This window comes from Miscanthus floridulus, chromosome 13 (assembly GCF_019320115.1).
Source record: "Miscanthus floridulus cultivar M001 chromosome 13, ASM1932011v1, whole genome shotgun sequence".
Lineage (NCBI taxonomy): Eukaryota > Viridiplantae > Streptophyta > Magnoliopsida > Poales > Poaceae > Miscanthus > Miscanthus floridulus.
In genome coordinates this window covers 78,444,533-78,463,731 of record NC_089592.1, presented here as the reverse complement: position 1 = coordinate 78,463,731, position 19,199 = coordinate 78,444,533, and the positions used below count along the sequence as shown (strand labels likewise).

Genomic DNA, 19,199 nt, shown 5'->3' with positions numbered 1-19,199 from the left:
GCCGTCCTGAGGGACAGTCCTCTTACCAGGACTTCCTCAAGACCCACCCACCCACGTTCACGCCGTCGGACGATCCGTTGGAGGCGGAGCACTGGCTTCGCACGCTGGAGCAGAAGTTTCGGCTGCTCGGAGTGGCCAACGAGCAGAAGGTGCACTTTGCGTCCCAGCAGCTTTTGGGGTCCGCAGGTGCCTGGTGGGAGACTTTCCAGGCCGCGGAGCTGCCGGATCACCCGGCAACGTGGCAGGAGTTCTCCACCGCCTTCCGCGAGTTCTTCATACCTGCTGGTGTTATCCACCAGAAGGTGACCGAGTTCATGGAGCTGCGTCAGGGGAGCAGGACGGTAATGGAGTATGTAACCCAGTTTAACCACTTGGCTCAGTATGCTGGTAGTCAGGTGGACACGGATGACAAGAAGAAGGATCGCTTCTTTCGCGGTCTCACTCCTGCTCTTCAGGAGAAACTGTACCTGGGGAACTATCAGACCTTTGGGGCTCTGATGAACGCCGCCATTGCTCTTGAGGGTTTTCAGCGGGCATCTCAGGCGGATTGGAAGCGGAGGAGGGTGGCAGCTGGATCCTCCAGCCACCCTCATACTCAGAAGGTGCAAATTGTTAGGCGGGGGCCCTATCAACCATCCGGCGGGCCTCCGTTCCGGTTCCCCCAGCAGACATCACATACTTCTGCTACTCAGTACAAGACACCTCAGCAGCAGGTGCAGCCCCAGCAGACTCAAGGACAGCAGGTCCCACCTCGTCAGGGATTCGGGAACAAGCCTGGTGCTTGTTTCAAGTGTGGCAAGGAGGGCCACTATGCCAGGGAGTGTCCTCAGCAGCAGACAGCTCAGCCGTCTCAGCCATCTGCAAATTCCAGGCTGATTAAGAGGACTTTCATCAAGAGGAAGGTGCCCAGCAGATCTGGTCAGGTGCACTTCACGGATGCTCAGCAGGTTGTGCATCAGGAAACAGTTATGGCTGGTATGTTTACCATCGAATCCCATCCAGCTTTGGTGTTGTTTGATTCTGGTGCATCACATTCCTTTATGAGCATGGGATTTGTAGAGCGGCACAACTTATCACTATTGGCTATACCGTATGCCTATAAGATCCGTACTGCGGGTTCTCAGATGTTCATCAATACCCGCACGGATACAGTAAGTTTGGTATTAGCCACCCACACTTACCGTCTACAGTTCATGATAATGCCTGGGCAAGGCATTGATGTTATTCTTGGAATGAACTGGTTACGGGCATATGGGGTAGTATTGGATATGAAGAGAAGAAGTGTAGAGTTACGGCTTCCGTCTTCTGAGGATAGGATGTCTCTCATCATACCCTCAGTACCGGTCTTACCTGTTGTTGCCCATGCTGAAGCCGTTCCTGATCTTACCTCCATTCCAGTAGTATGTGAGTTCCCAGATGTTTTCCCTGAAAATCTTCCTGGATTGCCACCGGACCGTGAGGTAGAATTCTCCATTGAGCTTGAGCCTGGTACTGCTCCTATCTCTAGGCGTCCGTACCGCATGGCTCCGAGAGAACTGGCCGAAATGAAGAAACAACTGGAGGAGTTGATGGACAAGGGTTTCATCCGCCCAAGTTCTTCACCATGGGGTTGCCCGGCAATTTTCGTGAAGAAGAAGGATGGTACTCTGCGGATGTGTGTGGATTACCGCCCTCTCAATGCGGTAACAGTTAAGAACAAGTATCCCTTGCCCCGCATAGATACTTTGTTTGAACAGTTAGCTGGTGCCATGGTGTTCTCGAAGATAGATCTCCGATCGGGCTACCATCAGATCAAGATCAGGCCACAAGATATACCAAGGACAGCTTTCTCTACTAGGTATGGGCTCTATGAATACTTAGTGATGTCTTTTGGCCTCACCAATGCCCCGGCCTTCTTCATGTACTTGATGAACTCAGTTTTTATGCCGGAGCTGGATAAGTTTGTGGTAGTTTTCATTGATGACATTTTAATCTATTCCAAGAATGAGGAAGAGCATGCCCGTCACCTCCGGATAATACTGACTCGGCTAAGGGAGCACCAGCTGTATGCTAAGTTCAGCAAGTGTGAGTTTTGGTTAGATCGAGTGCAGTTTTTGGGACATGTGTTGACACCTGAAGGCGTTTCTGTAGATCCCAGCAAGGTGCAAGATGTATTAGATTGGAAATCTCCAAGGTCTGTGCACCAGATCCGTCAGTTCCTTGGGCTAGCTGGATACTATCGATGTTTCATCCCTGATTTCTCCAAGATAGCCCAGCCCATGACTAAGCTGCTCCAGAAAGAAGCTAAGTTTGTTTGGAGTCCAGCTTGTGAAGAAGCTTTTCAGTCCCTGAAGACTTTTCTGACCACTGCTCCTGTATTGGCTCAACCTGATATTGAGAGGCCCTTTGATGTTTACTGTGATGCCTCGAAGACGGGTTTGGGGTGTGTGCTTATGCAAGAGGGGCGTGTGATAGCTTATGCTTCGCGCCAACTGAAGAAGCACGAGGTGAACTACCCTACCCATGATTTAGAGCTAGCTGCTGTAGTTCACTCTCTGAAGATTTGGAGGCATTATTTGTTGGGCAACAAAGTGCACATCTTCACTGACCACAAGAGCCTTAAGTATATTTTCACCCAGTCTGAGTTGAACATGAGACAAAGGAGATGGTTAGAGTTGATCAAGGACTATAATTTGGAAGTCCACTACCATCCAGGAAAAGCCAATGTGGTAGCTGATGCCTTAAGTCGTAAGTCGCATCAGGTTGAGGAAATACCCTTATCACTTCACCACACAGAGGTGCTAGCTCATATTGCATTGACATCAGAATTGCTGGAGCAAATTATTCGGGAGCAGAAGGAAGACCCCGAAGAGATTCCTCACATCAAGAAGTTGCTAGTTGAAGGACGTGGACCTCATTTTAGCATTGATGAGATGGGAGTCGTGAGATACAAGAATAGATTGGTGGTTCCGTCTAATGAGGAACTGAAAAGGAAGATTCTAAAAGAAGCCCATCATTCCAAGCTATCTATCCACCCTGGTAGCAACAAGATGTACCATGATCTACGTCAACTATACTGGTGGTCTTATATGAAGCAAGATATCACCCAGTTTGTTGCAGAGTGTGACACTTGTGGTAGAATCAAGGCAGATCATATGCGTACTCCTGGATATCTGCAGCCCTTGCCCATTCCTGTTTGGAAATGGGAGGATATTTCCCTGGATTTCATTGTGGGTTTACCCCGCACCTCCTCTGGCTTTGATTCTATTTGGGTCATTGTGGACCGTCTCACCAAGTCTGCCCACTTCCTTCCGGTGGACACTAGATACAATGCAAAGAAGTATGCGGAGTTATACTTTGATCGGATTGTGACCCTACATGGAGTTCCTCTCACCATCATCTCTGATAGAGGGTCAGTTTTTGTCTCTCGTTTCTGGGAGAAACTCCAGGAGTGTTTGGGTACTCGTCTTCTCAGAAGCTCGGCATACCACCCACAGACTGATGGTCAAACTGAAAGGGTGAACCAGGTGCTCGAGGATATGCTGCGGGCTTGTACCATCTCTTTTCCTGAGAAGTGGGATCATTGTTTAAAGCTGGCAGAATTTTCTTATAATAACAGTTATCAAGAGAGTATCCGCATGGCACCATTTGAAGCTTTATATGGACAAAAGTGTAGGACGCCACTAAACTGGGTTGAAGTAGGAGACCGTGGGTACTTCAGGCCTGATTTCATAAAGGAGGCCCGAGAGAAAGTAAATATAATTCGTGAACACTTGAAGGCAGCTCAGAGTCGACAGAAGGCTTACGCAGACAAGCGAAGAAGACCTTTGGAATTTGCAGCTGGAGATTTTGTGTATCTCAAGGTATCTCCTATGAGAGGGGTACATCGGTTTGGTGTCCATGGCAAGTTAGCCCCTCGGTATGTGGGTCCATACAAGGTGTTGCAGCAGTGTGGTCCCGTTGCTTATCGTCTCCAACTCCCGGAAATTCTCTCGGCAGTTCACAATGTATTTCACGTCTCGCAACTGAAGAAATGCCTACGAGTTCCTGAAGAATCTGTGGAAATAGAAGGACTTCCGCTCCAACCTGATCTGTCTTATGTGGAGCATCCTATAAAAATCTTGGATGAGAAGGAGAGAGTGACCAGGAACAGGGTGATAAAGTTTTACAAGGTGCAATGGCAAAACCATTCAGAGGATGAAGCCACCTGGGAGCAAGAGAGCTACTTAACAAAGCATTACCCCCATCTCCTCTCTGGGTCGGATAGTTAGTGTTGCGCCAAATATATTTCTCTGTCTCTTTCTCACACTAGGCACATAAATCTCGGGTCGAGATTTTCTTTTAGGGGGGTAGATTTGTAACACCCCGGTGTTACATTGTAATGTTTTGCTAAAACATCGCAGGAGCATTATGTATTTGTGCATATGTGTGTAAATTGGAGTATAAATCAATATACGACATTTGAAACGTTTATCCGAAACGGGAAATAGATGTTAAGTTTCATGTCGCTTTATATTGTTTAGTATTCTAAACGGATTTTTATGAAATAAAAATGATGTAGATCGTGTATGTGAACTTTAATAAAAATTTGTAGTACGTACTCAGTAGTCGATAATGAAACAGGTAGCTCGGAATTGGAATGCGACGCGAAACCGTTCGAAGTTTAAGTCATTTCGCGTAAGTTATAAATGGGTCGACGAAGCCACTTTTGGTAATTTGTAGAAAACCCGTGCACGTCGTCTGCTTCGGACAAGCCATCTGACCATGGTCACCACTGTGCCTCGGTTGCCTGCCACCGCACGCAAGCACACTGCGCACGAGTCATATCAGCTCTGCACTCGCGTGGGTCGACCGCGCGGACAGTCGCCTGGGCACGTCTCAATGTTTCCCGTCGTCATGTGCACGCGTACCTTGCGTTAATGACCGTGGATGTGCCAACGCCTCTGTCTCCGCTGAAGCCATGGCCAACGGTACCTCTTGCTTTCAATTCGACGTGACCGTAGAGCGTTAATGAAATTCGTCGCGTCCGTGGCTCCGCGAGACAGCCAGCAGCTTGATTGACACCACCTTGCCCATTGTAGCACCTCACTGTGCTTCAATTTTGGAAGCACAGCTCCGCCTGCTCCATAAGAACGAGGTGAGCTGCGCCGTCGTCCATCCACTGAACCAGAGCACACCAGTTCAATTCACCGCATTGCTAGCTTCTCCTTCAGCTGGGTATCGCACTGCCCACTTCATTCAAAGCTCCACCGCCGTTTTGCATATTCTTCGTGGCCGGCGGAAGATCGCCAGAGCAGAGCAAGCAGAGCAGCGACGGTGCGTTACTGTTCATCTTAGCTTGCTGACATCATCATGATGTCACCCCTACATCACACGTGTTGTGGCCGCTTTTCATGTAGGAAATAAAGTCGTAATACGTTGAAATACGCCTCTGTGGGCTGCTGCCGCTTGCTGGGCCGCGCTGCTCGCGCTGGCCACCTGCTGCTCGCGCTGGGCCGGCCCTGCCAGCCGCTGCTGGCGCCTGCGCCGCGCGCTGTTGGGCCGCGCGCACTCGCCGCGCTGGCCGCTGCACCGCTGCCGCGCCTGCTCGGCCTGCCTGCCGCGCCCGCGTGGCCGCCCGCTAGCGCCTGCGCGTCCGCGCTTGCCTGCTGGGCCACACCCACGCGCCACGCGCTGCTGCTGCGCTGCTGCTGCCGCGCGCTTGCTCGCTGGGCCGCGCTGGCCGCTGGGCCGCGCTGCTGCTGCGCTGCTGCTGCCGCGCGCTCGCGTCCGCCGCTGCTGGGCCGCGTGCGCTGGCTGGGCCGCTGGCTGGGCCACGCCCGTCGCTGCCGCGCTGGGCCGCGCCCGCGCTGGCCACTGCTGGGCCGCGTTGCCGCTGTGGGCCGGCCTGTCGCCCGCCCGCTGGGCCGCTGCCGAGCCAGGCCGTGGGCCACGAGGCCTGTTTCGGTTGTTCCTGAGAATAGAAATGATTATTCAATTTAGTTTCAATCTAAACTTCGATAATTAGTAGTAAATTGTATGGTTGTCCAAAAATAGTGAAACCAAGTTTGTTAGGTTCACAAAAATACCATCTACTTATTAGTACAGTTAGATTGCAGTTAGCTATTATGATGATAGGTTCATAAATTTTAATTAGCGAGCTTAGCATTATATAGATTAATAATTGTAGGAATTATTGTGGCAAATCGGTAATAGTTTTATCTTTGAAAATTTTACAGTAGGTTCACTAGGATATCGTGTACTTGCTGTAAATTTTATAGCCTTAGAACGAGTTGTTAGATAAAGTAGCTATTGCCTTTGCTTTATCGTATATAGCGTAAACTAGCATTAGGGGTAAGAATAGCGGTAGTTGCTATAACAATAATGATACTTCGAAATGGTTATCGGCGACAATAGGTAGCCTAGTACCGTGGTCGATATCCATAGCTTAGTAGCTAAATCAATGTACTTTTATTTTAAGAGCTGTTGTTGTTATATTCCTAAGCATTGCATCATCATTTCATGCATGTAGATCACGAGCTGGTAGACTTCGTGCCCGTCGTTGAGCCGGAGTACGACGAGGTGATCGAGGAGTACGAGGAGGAGATCTTCACACAGGAGGAAGCCCAGGAGCCTGTTGGTGCTGACTTTGCTGACCCGGCACCTGCCCAAGGCAAGCCCCGGTGCATAGCCCCTATTTTTAAATGATCACTGAATATATTTATATGATATGCATTTACGTTACAGGCATTTTATGGAAACTACATGCATAGATATATCCATCATGAGTCCTACTAGTGCAGGTCGAGTAGCTGCTATGCTCAGGATGTCGGTAGCGTGAGTAACCTGCCGTTACTCGCAAATAGGTGATTACACTATGATATCATGATGAAATAATGGAAAGGAAAAATGGTGACCGGACAGGGATGTGGATCTGGTACTGGTGGGTGTGAGGGGTTGTGTCCTGCGGCCAACAGGGCATAGCTCGGTTACACTTTTTCCCTGTCTATGTCGATTAAGGACCGGTCGTTGCATATGACTCTAGGCAAGTCACAGACTATTGTCCCGAGCACATACTTGGGTATGGGCGCAGGGAAGACTTGCTGCTCTCTTGTCGCGGATCCGGCTCTTTCCGGACCGACTGATGGGAAGAGGAGGTGGTGGAGGTCCTTGCACCGCACTGAGTCCGGGATTCAGGATGTGGGGGCTTGGAGTCCAAGTTTGGACGGGGACCTGGACACCCGGGACAGGAGAGTGGTGGGTTAGTCCTGCTTGTGCCTGGGGTACAAGCGGGGCGTGTGTCTTCGGGGCACCCAGCTGGGTACATTGATTCGCGAATCGCCGGGTTATCCGGTACGACTTGTCTGCGGTTTAGCACCGTAGTAAGAACTGGAAGTGAAAAAGGAGAAGGAACAATATCGATTGCTCAACCCCTGCTTGAAAGTAGAACAGGTGCTTATATAGATTGACTAGATGAGAACTTAATCCGGCTGATGATAATAATGTATCAATAAGGATTCACTATTAGTATTGCTTTTTGCTAAAAGAGAACCAGCAACCATAAAGCCTAGCATATTCCTTGGAGTCGGGAAAGTATTCCCACTGATCGGATAAGTCTTGCGAGTACATTGTGTACTCAGGGTTTATTTACCCCTGTTGCAGGTGATGCTTGAGGAGTTCCTTGTGTGGAGGATCCATCTGGTGGGCTCAGACGGAATCCTCGTTATCTTATCGCTAGATGTTATCCTTTAATATTCCGCTGTTTATCATTCCGCACTCTGTATTTGGTATTGTAATAATGTACTTTTAAGAAACTCTAATGTATGAGATGGACTTGTGTTGTAACTCGTTTTCATTATTGGATCCTTGGGATAAATGTGGATCTTTCGGGTTCTCCCTCGGGGTGTGCCCGACGGATACCGCTCGTGATAGGGGCTTTCGGGGTGCTTAGTGTCTGGTGGAAGACGAGCGCCTCCGTAAGTACGCTATTCCGGGTGGTTCTGCCACACGCGGCAACGCGGCCAGTTGTGAGTGGAGGAAGGCTGCTCGGCCAGCCAGTTTTGTGACGAACACGGGAACCGAGGCAACGCGGCTGCCCAGTCTACCAGTCATCAGCGTGTCCGAGGTCGGTGCCAAGATCTGTGGCGCCGACCTCGGTGCCATGTATTATGGCGTCCAGGTACCGGCCACGTCAACGCCACCTAGGATCTCGGCCAGGCACCTCGGCGCCAAGATCTGTGGCGCCGAGACGTGTTACCTCGGCACCATGAGTCCTGGCGCCGACTCCAGGGTCCAAAGATGAGTTTAAGTCTACCAGGGGGCCTGATGAGGACAATTCTTTATCAGGGCCAAACGTAAATTTTCTTAAAAAAAAGGTTAAATTGTAAAAAATTAGGCTACTCGATGCACATCTACATGGCTGCATGCATAGTTAGTACTGTACTTGTCTTCATGTCTGCTTTATATCGGAAGCTTTCTGGTCTCTGCGCTTGTTGGCCTCCTCGCAACTGCCATGCATGCCATCTAGAGCCAGCAAGCCGTCCATAAGTCCCAGACTGACTACAGGGCTAAAATCGCAAACGTTAGTCGTGATAAGTTCCTGAGGTCCTTAGGTCGATGTTTAAGGTACTTCACCTATGACGTCTGTAGGCTCTAGTTAGGATGAACATGTTCAAACAGGATAAGCACAGGCACACTGATGATTAGGTTTTGGTTAATTTGGACAGTGTATATGCTGGAAGCATATCATATCTATTTCTTAGGCATTTGCTCTCTATTGGATTATTGTTGACATTCTATTCAACTGATCGGCACTCTTAGCAAATTTGTAGCCAAAGAAAAGGAGAGAATTTTTTAGTTCTAGCTCCATCCGGCCCCTCCTTTCATTCAGCTTTGGCTCTGCCACAGCATGGGGTTATTAACGGGCGGTGGGACACATGCTAACGGGAAACAAAATATTACTAGGTGAAGGCTAGGCTACTGAGAGAGTGAATGGGCTGTCAAAGCCATATATGTTGCTGGCATAGGAAACTAGCAAACTTGAACCGTTGGTGTGAAAGCCGATAAACCAGAATGGCCCCTAGTAGATTTTTGTTCAAAAGAATATGCAATTAACTTTAGAGAATCTATGAAACTAAGCAAAATATGATGAGATTTATTTGCGGCGATTAGAAACATGCAAGCAACATACTATGGAGTAAGCTTCAAGGACATATATATATACAGTTTTAGTTAGATCTTGATGATGTAGCATTTGTTGTCCGATCCTTAGTGGGATCATCTATTCATCCTTTGAGGAAGAGGAGGTTGAGGGAGGTCCGCACCAACTCCAAGATAGTCTTTGGACCTATTTTACCTAGTTACACAACTGTAAGACATATTGTGTTTCCATGTTCACACACATAATGAAATAATTGTCCTCATAAACTAATTATTAGTTCATAAACAACAACAAAGCCTTTAAGTCCCAAATAAGTTGGGGTAGGCTAAATTATTAGTTCATAAACTAATTAATAATTGCAACTAATATTGTGTTTCCATGTTCACACACTTAATTAGTGCTAAATCGTATTTAGGAACCAAATTTAGGTGTTTCAGAAGGTTATAGATTTGGATGAGCAGCACCCAGAGTTGGCTGAAGAGGAAAAAATAATCTTGAAGAAGTGCAAAGGACTTCCTCTTGCAATAGTTACCATAGGTGGCTTCTTGGCAAAGCAACCAAAAATTCCCCTGGAGTGGAGAAAGTTGAACGAGCATATTAGTGCTGAACTGGATATGAATCCAGAGCTCGGGATGATAAAGAATGTCCTTATGAAAAGCTACGATGGTTTACCTTATCACCTGAAATCTTGTTTCTTATATATGTCCATCTTTCCTGATGGCCATAATATTAGTCGAAGACGCTTGGTGCACCGGTGGACCGCAGAGGGTTACTCAAGCGATGTGCGTGGCAAGTCTCCTGGGGAAATAGCCGATTGCTATTTTATGGAACTCATTGACAGGAGCATGATTCTACCATCTCAACGATCAATTATAGTTCAGCATCTCAAAATCAACAGAGGAAAATCTTGTTTTTAGATTGGAGGAAGGTTGTAGCTCCAATGCCCATGGAACAGTTCGTCACCTTACCATAAGCAGCAATTGGAAAGGAGATAAGAGTGAATTCGAGAGTGCAGTAGACCTGTCTCGTATGCGGTCATTAACAGTGTTTGGAGAGTGGAGATCATTTTTCATTTCTCATAAGATGAGGTTGCTGCGAGTGCTAGACTTAGAGGGCACATCAGGTCTAGTTGATCATCACCTTGAGCACATCGGGAAGCTTCTTCACTTAAATATCTCGACGAGATCCTATTTCTAAGATATATTAATCATATCCAATCATATTTTTTGCGGAATTAAATAAAGATAATTTTTATATAAAAATTATAGATCTCGACGAGATCTATAATTTTTTAGTTTTGAGTTTTTTCATTTGAAGTCGTTAAGATGCTCAAAAAAAATAATGACATATTTAGACATAAGGGTATTTTCGACTTTTTACACATGCAGTTTGACGGCGTTAGAGCCCAAACTGACGGCAGTGGCATGTAGGGCACAAAAAAAGTTAGAGCAGTGACGCTGAAGACCGCTAAACTTTTCCAAAAACACAAAGAACGTTGCGATCTTTTTTAATGGCATACAAAGAATTTCCCCCTAGAAGTTTTGGGCCACGTCTGAGGCTGCAGCCCTCCGGGTCCAAATATGTTTCCCTGAGGACAAGTACTGTACTGGACCTAGCAATGGTGCTAGACTGCTAGGCCCGTTTGGATGTTACAGTATTCTAAGCCCTTGTTTAGTTTTCATCCTAAAACTTTACATCCTATCACATCAAATATTTGGACATATGCATGGAGTATTAAATATAGACTAAAAAATAACTAATTGCACAGATTGTGATTAATTTGCGAGACGAATCTTTTAAGCCTAATTAGTCCATGATTCGATAATAAAGTGCTACAGTACACACATGTGGTAATGACGAATTAATTAGGTTTAATGAATTTGTCTCGCGGTTTACTGACGGATTCTGTAATTTGTTTTTCTATTAGTATCCAAATACTCCATGCGACACCTCTATATGACAGCCGATGTGACACCTCAAAACTTTACATCCAGGAACTAAACAAGGCCTAAAACTGCGGTATCTTGAAACCACAGTTTTAAAGACCACAACCATGTAATACCATGGTATTTAGAAACTAGAGTTTTTCTCTGTTTTGGAAAAAGCCATGACGCTTGATGTGTGTTGGCTACTGTAGTATTGTTGCCGGCAATTTCAAATGGCCCGGCTGCGTGGAAGCGTACAAATATGACAGCATCTGCTCTTTATACAGCAAGAGAAATCTATTATTTAAATAATGAAACTATGAGTAGTCAAACTTGATCCTCATTGCGTGCATCTGGCTTGACTGCAGCTGTCATGCAAGGTTATCCACGGATCACAATTATTTCTGTGCCTAGCATGCCGGACTTTTTTTCCTATATATTGATCAGATCTTACGAGGACCTTGCATGCAAACTAATCACAACTCTATCTAAATATTTATATATAGAAAGCTTTGTCTAAACACCGCAGTTCAACAATTATAAACAATGCGAAGAAGTTTTATCCAGCGCAAGCAAAGAGATGATGATGAGTTTGCTCTCATCACAGGATATAATCTTGGGAGTGATTCTTCATCTGAGCATACACCAATCCGTGATTCTATTATTTCAAGAGAAGAATATGTATCAGAAGTTTTGAAGGGTCATGAGTTAGGCTACAAGCGAGAATTTAGAATGGAGAAAGCAATCTTTTATAGATTGGTGAATTTTCTTCGAGATAAGAATCTTCTGCAAGATACAAGAGGAGTTGCGGTTGAAGAACATGCAGCTATTTTTCATGTATGCTATATCAAAAAATGCAAGCAATAGAGATCTGCAATGGCGTTTCCAACATAGCGGCGAGACAATAAGTAGACACTTTGGATCAGTACTAAGAGAAATCGTGAGGTTAACAGGAAGCCTTATATAATTGCCAACCATCAATACTCCGATCAAAATTTCAAGTAATTCAAAGTTTATGCCACACTTTAAGGTACTGCTAGTGGCACTCATTTTTCGTACATCTATTTATGTTCTCATGTTCAAATTTTAACTATATTTATGTTATGTAGGACCGCATTGGAGCAATAGATGGAATATATGTTCCGATTTCCATTGCTCCACATTTACAAGATCCATACCAAAATAGGAAGGGGACACTGTCTCAAAATGTCATGGTTGCATGTAATTTTGACAATCGGTTTGTACATGTTAGTGCGGGGTGGGAAGGCTCAGCTACATATGTGCGAGTGTTGCAAGATGCACTACAGAATAATTTTTAGAGTAAAATACACCCTGGGTACTTAAACTATTGAGGCATTACCATCTAGGTACTCGAACTGAAAAAACTACCACCTGCGTACTTAAACTATGGGAGCATTACCATCTGGGTACTCGAACTAAAAAACCTCCCACTTGGGTACTTAAACTATTGGGCCATTACCATCTGGGTACGTGAGTGGGCCGTCGCCGCCGCTGCAGAGCGCGGGAAAATGAATTTTGATTCTTTTTCTTTTTCTGAAAATGGATGAATAGTGCTAAAATTTGTTATTTTTGTAAAAAAATAATTAGAGCTTCAAACATTCTAAAAATTTTTGTGTAGCCTCTATATGATGTACTCTACCTAGAAAAAATATGAAACTTGAAAAATGAATAGTTTTTGTATGTTTAAAAATTACTTCTTTTAATTAATAAATGAACTTCTATAAATTTTATAATTAAAATAAATAAATGTCAAAAAGAGGCGGCCTAACTATGTGCGAGCGAGCAGGCGAGCACAGGGTAGGCCACCTCTTTTTATACCTCACAGGCAGATATTGTTTTATCATGTTGTACATTTCATACTTTTATAAACAGCCATCTGGGAAGCGAACAATGGATTGAACAATATGGTTTGTGAGCTGCGTGAGCAAACAACCTTTTGGTTCTGGAAGATGGAGAGTCTCGGAAAGAAAATGGCTGCACACGGAAGGAAAAAAAGGCGCACAGAGAAAACAAGACACGTGCCATCTGGGGAGGACGTGCGCGAGGACGCGCGTCGCGCGCGCGAAGACTTCCGTCGAAAATAAAGAGGGTCACGGTTCAGTTTCGGGGACTCTGGAAAAACAGTGGTTTTGCTAATGCCGTAGTTTCCAAAACTGAGAATTAATTACACCCAAACACCTTCTTTCTTTCAAATATCTAGGCATTTTAAAAAAATCACAGTATTAATCTAAAACTCCAAAAAAAAAAAACTGAGCATCCAAACAGGGCCTAGACCTAGTAGACAGATAGTGCAAGACATTTGACTTTTAGTCCCAATCTTTTGTTTGGTTCGTGAAGAAAAATAATAAGGGGAATTGAAGAGGGAATTCATATCCCCTATTTGATATGGGGGTTTTGAGGGGGAAATTAAAAAGGCAAATCATCATGGACGGTGCGGATCTATTTTTCTTTGATTAAAAACACAACTCCCACCCAATTCTCACCCCTCTCTTAGAGAATTGATTAGTGGGAGTTGGCCCTCTAAATTATCCTTCATCTTCTCATCAAAACTCCCATTCTCACAAAATAAACAAGAGATTTATAAACTCCTATCTCCAGGGGCGGATCCAGCGGTGGGGCGGGGGCGGGGGGGGGGGGGGGGGGGGGGGGGGGCTCAAGCCCCCCCTACCCAAACCGAATCAGTGCAAATTACTGTAGAGCCCATATGAATTTTTAGGCAAAGTTCTATAGTATAGGGGGGGCTGAGACTTAAGATCGAGCAGCAGTGTTGTTCAGTCCCCCCTAAAATATTTTCTGGATCCGCCGCTGCCTATCTCTAAACTCCCACCTGCTTCCCATTACCGCAACCAAACGAGCCGTGGGCGGTTGGCCTAGCAAGGAATTGGCGTAACGGGAGCTGCCCAAGACGGAGGCAAAACAGGATAGATAGGCAGGGACGCACGGTCAAGCATGAGAGGAACTGTTCGCATACACAACCCTGTAGCCGGTGTACACGCTATGTAAACGCTATACAGTGGCTTATCGTGTCCGTTTAATCGGTCGTTTATCTCGTTTGATCACTGCTTAATACGTTTAATGGCTGTTTAGTCCGAATAAAAAACTAAACAGTAGTGGCAGTTAGTTTATTTATAAACGTTTAGGCTAACACCATTGAGAGGAGGAACTGAGAAGAAAATAAACAGCACCACAAATTTGCATCCCACGCATATTCCAGGTGCAGCCGTGAGACTACCAAATACATTATTGATTTATTTACTTCTTTGATTGATTCTTTCACTCCTTTCTTTCAACGGCAGTGCTGGAGCCCCGGACATCCAGACGGCCACGTCTGCACTTCGTTTTTGCACGCCCACGTGGGGCCACGCCCGTCCGAACGTCACCTGCGCCTCCGGACCCCACACAGAGGTCGCTCGCGACCCCTCGACTTCCCCCGCTCGGACTCCTGCTGTGGCAGGTGGGTCCCCAGCAGCAGCACCCAATCTACTTTTGAAACAATCAGATGAAACATTTACAGCATACGTCTGAAGGCAGATCAAACACTTGAAACATATGTCCGAAACACTTACAAAAACACCTTAAACACACTTGAAAAGCCATTGCAAAAGCATGTGCAACATTCAGATAAAACACTTGCAACATATGTGGGTAACATATGCAACATCCAAATAAACACATTTTCAACATATGTTTGAAAAAACAGATGAAATATTTAGAAATGATGCTTGCAATATACGTGTATAGCCATTGCAACATATGTAACATCCCGATCTACTTTTGCAACATCAACACGAAACGCTTGCAATATGCATGTGAAACACTTGAAACATACGCTTGTAACTTGTCTGGCGCGACACTCTAGTGGGCGGTGACCACCATGTCTAGCAAGGCTCGAGGCGGTCGCGAAGTATGGCACAGCCACGACGCCCTTGCTGTCTCTAGCGCGCAGGAGGATGTGATGAGGAGGACGCCGATGCCGGCAATGAGGCGACGGATGTGCGGGAGAGTGACCTTGTACTGGTACCCAAAGCGGAAGCCATCCGAGGATATGAGCAATACCACGGGCTTAGGGGAGCTTGGAGAGCGGCCGCGTGGCAGCAGACGTCGTGGTTACGACGGTGAGGGAAGAGCGAAGCAGGACGAAGTCGTGGTGGCGGCGAGGGCCACGATGAGGAGGAGAAGAAGGCGGGGGCAAATGAAGTCCTGGGTGCGGCCACGGAGGAGGAACGGAGAGCGGCGCTGGGCCACGGCGAGTCGCGGGGGTCCGGACCTCGATTGAAGGCCGGGGTTCGACCATGGAGGAGGAGAGCGGAACGTGCGGACTGAGAGATTTTATATGCGTCATGGGAGTATCAGATATTTGTGAATACGACCTGGACAACGTGACGTCACGTAGCGTCCATCGTTCGAACGCATATATGACACACTGGCCCCACCAGAATCCGTCCTACCATGTTGTCTGCTTTTTCCACCCGTGAGGCTGCCGATGGGCCCTTGCGGCCCAAGCGCGTACTACAACACCACATTCGTTGACCGCACAGGCTGGCGATTCCTTCGAGCTATATAGGCGGCCCCCCTCGGCGTGCGCCCCGGTCCACACCACCCCTCGTCTCCGCACCAGCGCCACTCGCATCGAGATCGAGACGACCCGCGTCCGACGCGCCCGTGCATCACCTCGCCTCGCACTCCCGGAAGGTTAGGGTTAGAGCTTCCCCCTCAATTCCTTTTATGCTCCTATCTCGTCGTACCGTTGTGAGAGATGCGAGCGGCGACGATTTCCCCGGTTTTTATTTGAATTTTCGGGCCCTGTTATGTGTGGTGGCTAGATCTGCTTGTCGCTGGTGTAGTAGGGGTTCTCGTTTGGTTCCGATCCGCGAGATCTGTGAACCTGACTGTGTGGGGCGCGTAGATCCGCACGATTTGGCTGGCATTGTCGCGCGTAAACTCGAAATTTTTTTGTTACCCGTTTTTCTTCATGTGTTCTCTAGCGTTTGGGGAGGAGATTATTAGGGATAATGTATTGATTACTTATGGGGAGGCGAGATGGTTGCCCATGTCGATTTGGCCGTGCAAGTGCCGCAAATCTGATGTAGTTATACGCCTGCACTATGATTTCTGGATCAAGGTCGCGCTCGTCCTGATGCTGCACGGTTGTAAGTGTGATTTCTCGCTTACTTTTTGAAACATTACGCCCGTGGGATTCTTTTCGAGCTGATGGCTTCACGACGTTGTTGAAATTGTTAATCTGGTACTAGAACGTGTAGTAATATGCTTATTTTGGTACTAATCTAGTTTGGTTTCGTGAGTCGTGACGCAGTGTCCTTGAGGTATAATTGTTGTCATGGTTTTATCTGGTTGGCCTGTTGTTAACCTTTTTGTTATGCTGTATTGTAAGTAGTACCAGATCATAATATTCAATGGGTTCCCTGCTTCACATGGATGGACAACGCAACAAACTGATAAATGATATTAGGCCATATTTTGGAGGTTTATGTAATTATATGTGAAATTTATGTGTCACCAAATAAAAATGTGTATGACAATATATTTTTGTTGGAACAATTTTACAATGTTCTGGATATTTGCTCAACAGATTTTGTAGGCATGTTTGTGTGGTCACATCACATAGCTTTTATTGTTAGGTACTGTGAATGAGCTAGAATTCTGTGACTATCTCAGTCAGATACTCATTGCCCTTCCTCATGTTGTCATTTTGTCTAGATGATATAATTTTCTACTGGTTCTTGACATTGCCTCATCAGTGGGGGTTATTGCAGTAATTCTATTCATTGATCAACATGTCGCGGGAGGAGAATGTCTACATGGCCAAGCTGGCTGAGCAAGCAGAACGGTACGAGGAAATGGTTGAGTACATGGAGAAGGTGGCTAAGACCGTTGATGTGGAAGAGCTCACTGTTGAGGAGCGTAACCTCCTATCTGTTGCCTACAAGAATGTGATTGGGGCCCGCCGTGCCTCATGGCGCATTGTCTCCTCCATCGAGCAGAAGGAGGAGTCCCGCAAGAATGAGGAACATGTTGCTCAGATTAAGGAGTACCGTGGCAAGATTGAGGCTGAATTGAGCAACATTTGTGATGGTATCCTGAAGCTGCTTGACTCGCACCTTGTGCCTTCCTCCACTGCTGCAGAGTCCAAGGTGTTTTACCTCAAGATGAAGGGCGATTATCACAGGTTAGGAAGTGGAACACTATATTGTTGCGTAGTTGAATATATTTATAGTCTATAATATTAGATCTAATTTGGTTTACTTTTTTATTTTTTATTTTTGATTGAAAGGTACCTTGCTGAGTTTAAGACTGGTGCTGAGAGGAAGGAATCTGCAGAGGGCACAATGGTGGCTTATAAGGCAGCCCAGGTTGGTTCATGTTATCACTGGCCATAACAACCTTCTTGTATTTGATTATTGTTTAGTTACTTTTATGGAAGTGGATATATTCTTCCATAAGTACTGCAATTTAATATCTTCTGAAAAATGTCTGTCCTATACTTGTGTAGGATATTGCATTGGCTGAACTGGCACCTACTCATCCCATAAGGCTTGGACTTGCACTTAACTTCTCAGTGTTCTATTATGAGATTCTGAACTCTCCGGACAAAGCTTGCAACCTTGCTAAGCAGGTAGGTATCGCATTTGTCTTTCTATTTGCTGTACCCGGTTTCAGTTGTAACTAGCTTCTGTGTTGCTTGTTTGAATCTGGGCTGAAAGAAGAGGTGCAAAATAGTATATGAATTGTTTTTGTAAACTCAAGCACAGCGATTTCACATTTTCACTGTAGATATGGTTAGATCCTTCTGTTGCTTGTTCATCAGAACAACTGGATGACTCTGCTAGTCCTATGTGATTACTCATGTGGGCTTTAGATTCAGGTGGATTGCAGATTTCTTTTGTTTCAGTTTCACTGTTATACATCTTATCTCTTGTGGCATAATTGCATTGTTGGGTATAATGTGCCGCACTTCATGCTTTGGGGTGATGAGCATTTGACACTTTTTGCCACACAAACCAATTATGTAGCAGCAGAAAACCTTGCAAGCAGCGGCAGTAGTAATTCATCATCATAGCTTTCTTATTAGTATTATTGTTGTGTTGTTACACCTACAAGAATTGCATGGTATTTGTTGCTGATTGAGAAGACTGATCATATTCTAGATGACACAAGTGCATAATGTGTACAATCTGTGTAGCTGCTTTGTTGGGCGCATGTGGGTTTTATTTCTGATCAACTATTCTTTGCAGGCATTTGATGAGGCTATTTCTGAGTTGGACACGCTTGGCGAGGAATCCTACAAAGATAGCACCTTGATTATGCAGCTCCTGAGGGACAACTTGACCCTCTGGACCTCTGACATCACGGTATCTCCTCAGCAGCTGAACTTTGCCTGTCTGTATGACATTATCCATACTCACGAATCTGATGCAATATCATGCAATTTTCTCTGTGGCAGGAGGAGGGCATTGAGGAGGGCAAAGAAGCCTCGAAGGGTGATGCTGAGTAGCCTGGTAAATCTAGATGGACGCCCTGTGCTGATAGAAGGCATTTGCTGCTCCATGCATTCCAAGATTCTGTCTTCTCGTTCCCTCCCTCTTCATGTTGTAGGCTGGTGGTAGTAGTCAAATTAGTCCCATTACTTTAGTTGGCCCTGGGTCCATTTGGACTGATGTATTGTTACTGCTGTTGAAGTCATCCGTTCTCGTTTTGCTCTTGCAGTGGATTGCTGTCTGTTGGGTTCTGTTTTCAATCTTTATTAGTTTCCCAACATGCTAGTTTTAGATTTGCTTAGGATGGTGTTTTTTTTTCCGAATCATGCTTAGGATGGTGTTAGTAGTAGGCTAGTAGCTAATACGTATTGTGTTTCACTGCATGACCACCTTTGTCTGGCCAGCCGAACAGCAGGCGGCGGTGGGAGCAGCAGGACGCGGCGTCAGTCATCAGCTCTTGTGATGGCGGCAGGGAAGGATGCTCCTAGCCGGAGCAGGAAAAAGAGGGAGAGAGCAGAAGCAGCAAGCCCAGATGGCATGTATAACTGATCATCAATCGAACTATAATCCTCCTAAGATTTGTAGGGTGGATAGCTGCATAGACATGTGTCTGTAATATTATATGCATTATTCACAGGA

At 46.0% G+C, this 19,199-nt stretch overlaps 1 protein-coding gene and 1 pseudogene across 5 annotated transcripts; both read left to right on the top strand.

The window, feature by feature from the left end:
- The window catches only part of LOC136500109 (disease resistance protein Pik-2-like), a 25,873-nt pseudogene extending 9,630 nt beyond the window's left edge, over positions 1-16,243 (top strand).
- LOC136498936 (14-3-3-like protein GF14-C) lies at positions 15,600-19,199 on the top strand. 5 transcript variants are annotated; one of them, XM_066494639.1, is made up of 7 exons: positions 15,600-15,756; positions 16,839-17,251; positions 17,357-17,435; positions 17,576-17,698; positions 18,318-18,434; positions 18,527-18,581; positions 18,965-19,199. In XM_066494639.1, the coding sequence occupies exons 2-6, from the start codon at positions 16,860-16,862 to the stop codon at positions 18,575-18,577; spliced, it is 762 nt and encodes a 253-aa protein (XP_066350736.1). In that variant the 5' UTR covers positions 15,600-15,756; positions 16,839-16,859; the 3' UTR covers positions 18,578-18,581; positions 18,965-19,199. The 5 variants fall into 5 exon arrangements, with proteins under 5 accessions (XP_066350736.1, XP_066350731.1, XP_066350733.1 ...); XM_066494634.1 differs by lacking the exon at positions 18,965-19,199 and having other exon boundaries at positions 18,527-18,788; XM_066494636.1 differs by lacking the exon at positions 18,965-19,199 and having other exon boundaries at positions 15,602-15,756; positions 16,824-17,251; positions 18,527-18,788.

Excerpts from the sequence above, each read along its gene's own strand:
- LOC136498936 (XM_066494639.1), top strand. The coding sequence starts at position 16,860 with ATGTCGCGGGAGGAGAATGTCTACATGGCCAAGCTGGCTGAGCAAGCA. Across the intron at positions 17,252-17,356 it reads ATGAAGGGCGATTATCACAG|GTACCTTGCTGAGTTTAAGA; the intron begins GTTAGGAAGTGG and ends TTTGATTGAAAG. Across the intron at positions 17,699-18,317 it reads CTTGCAACCTTGCTAAGCAG|GCATTTGATGAGGCTATTTC; the intron begins GTAGGTATCGCA and ends TATTCTTTGCAG.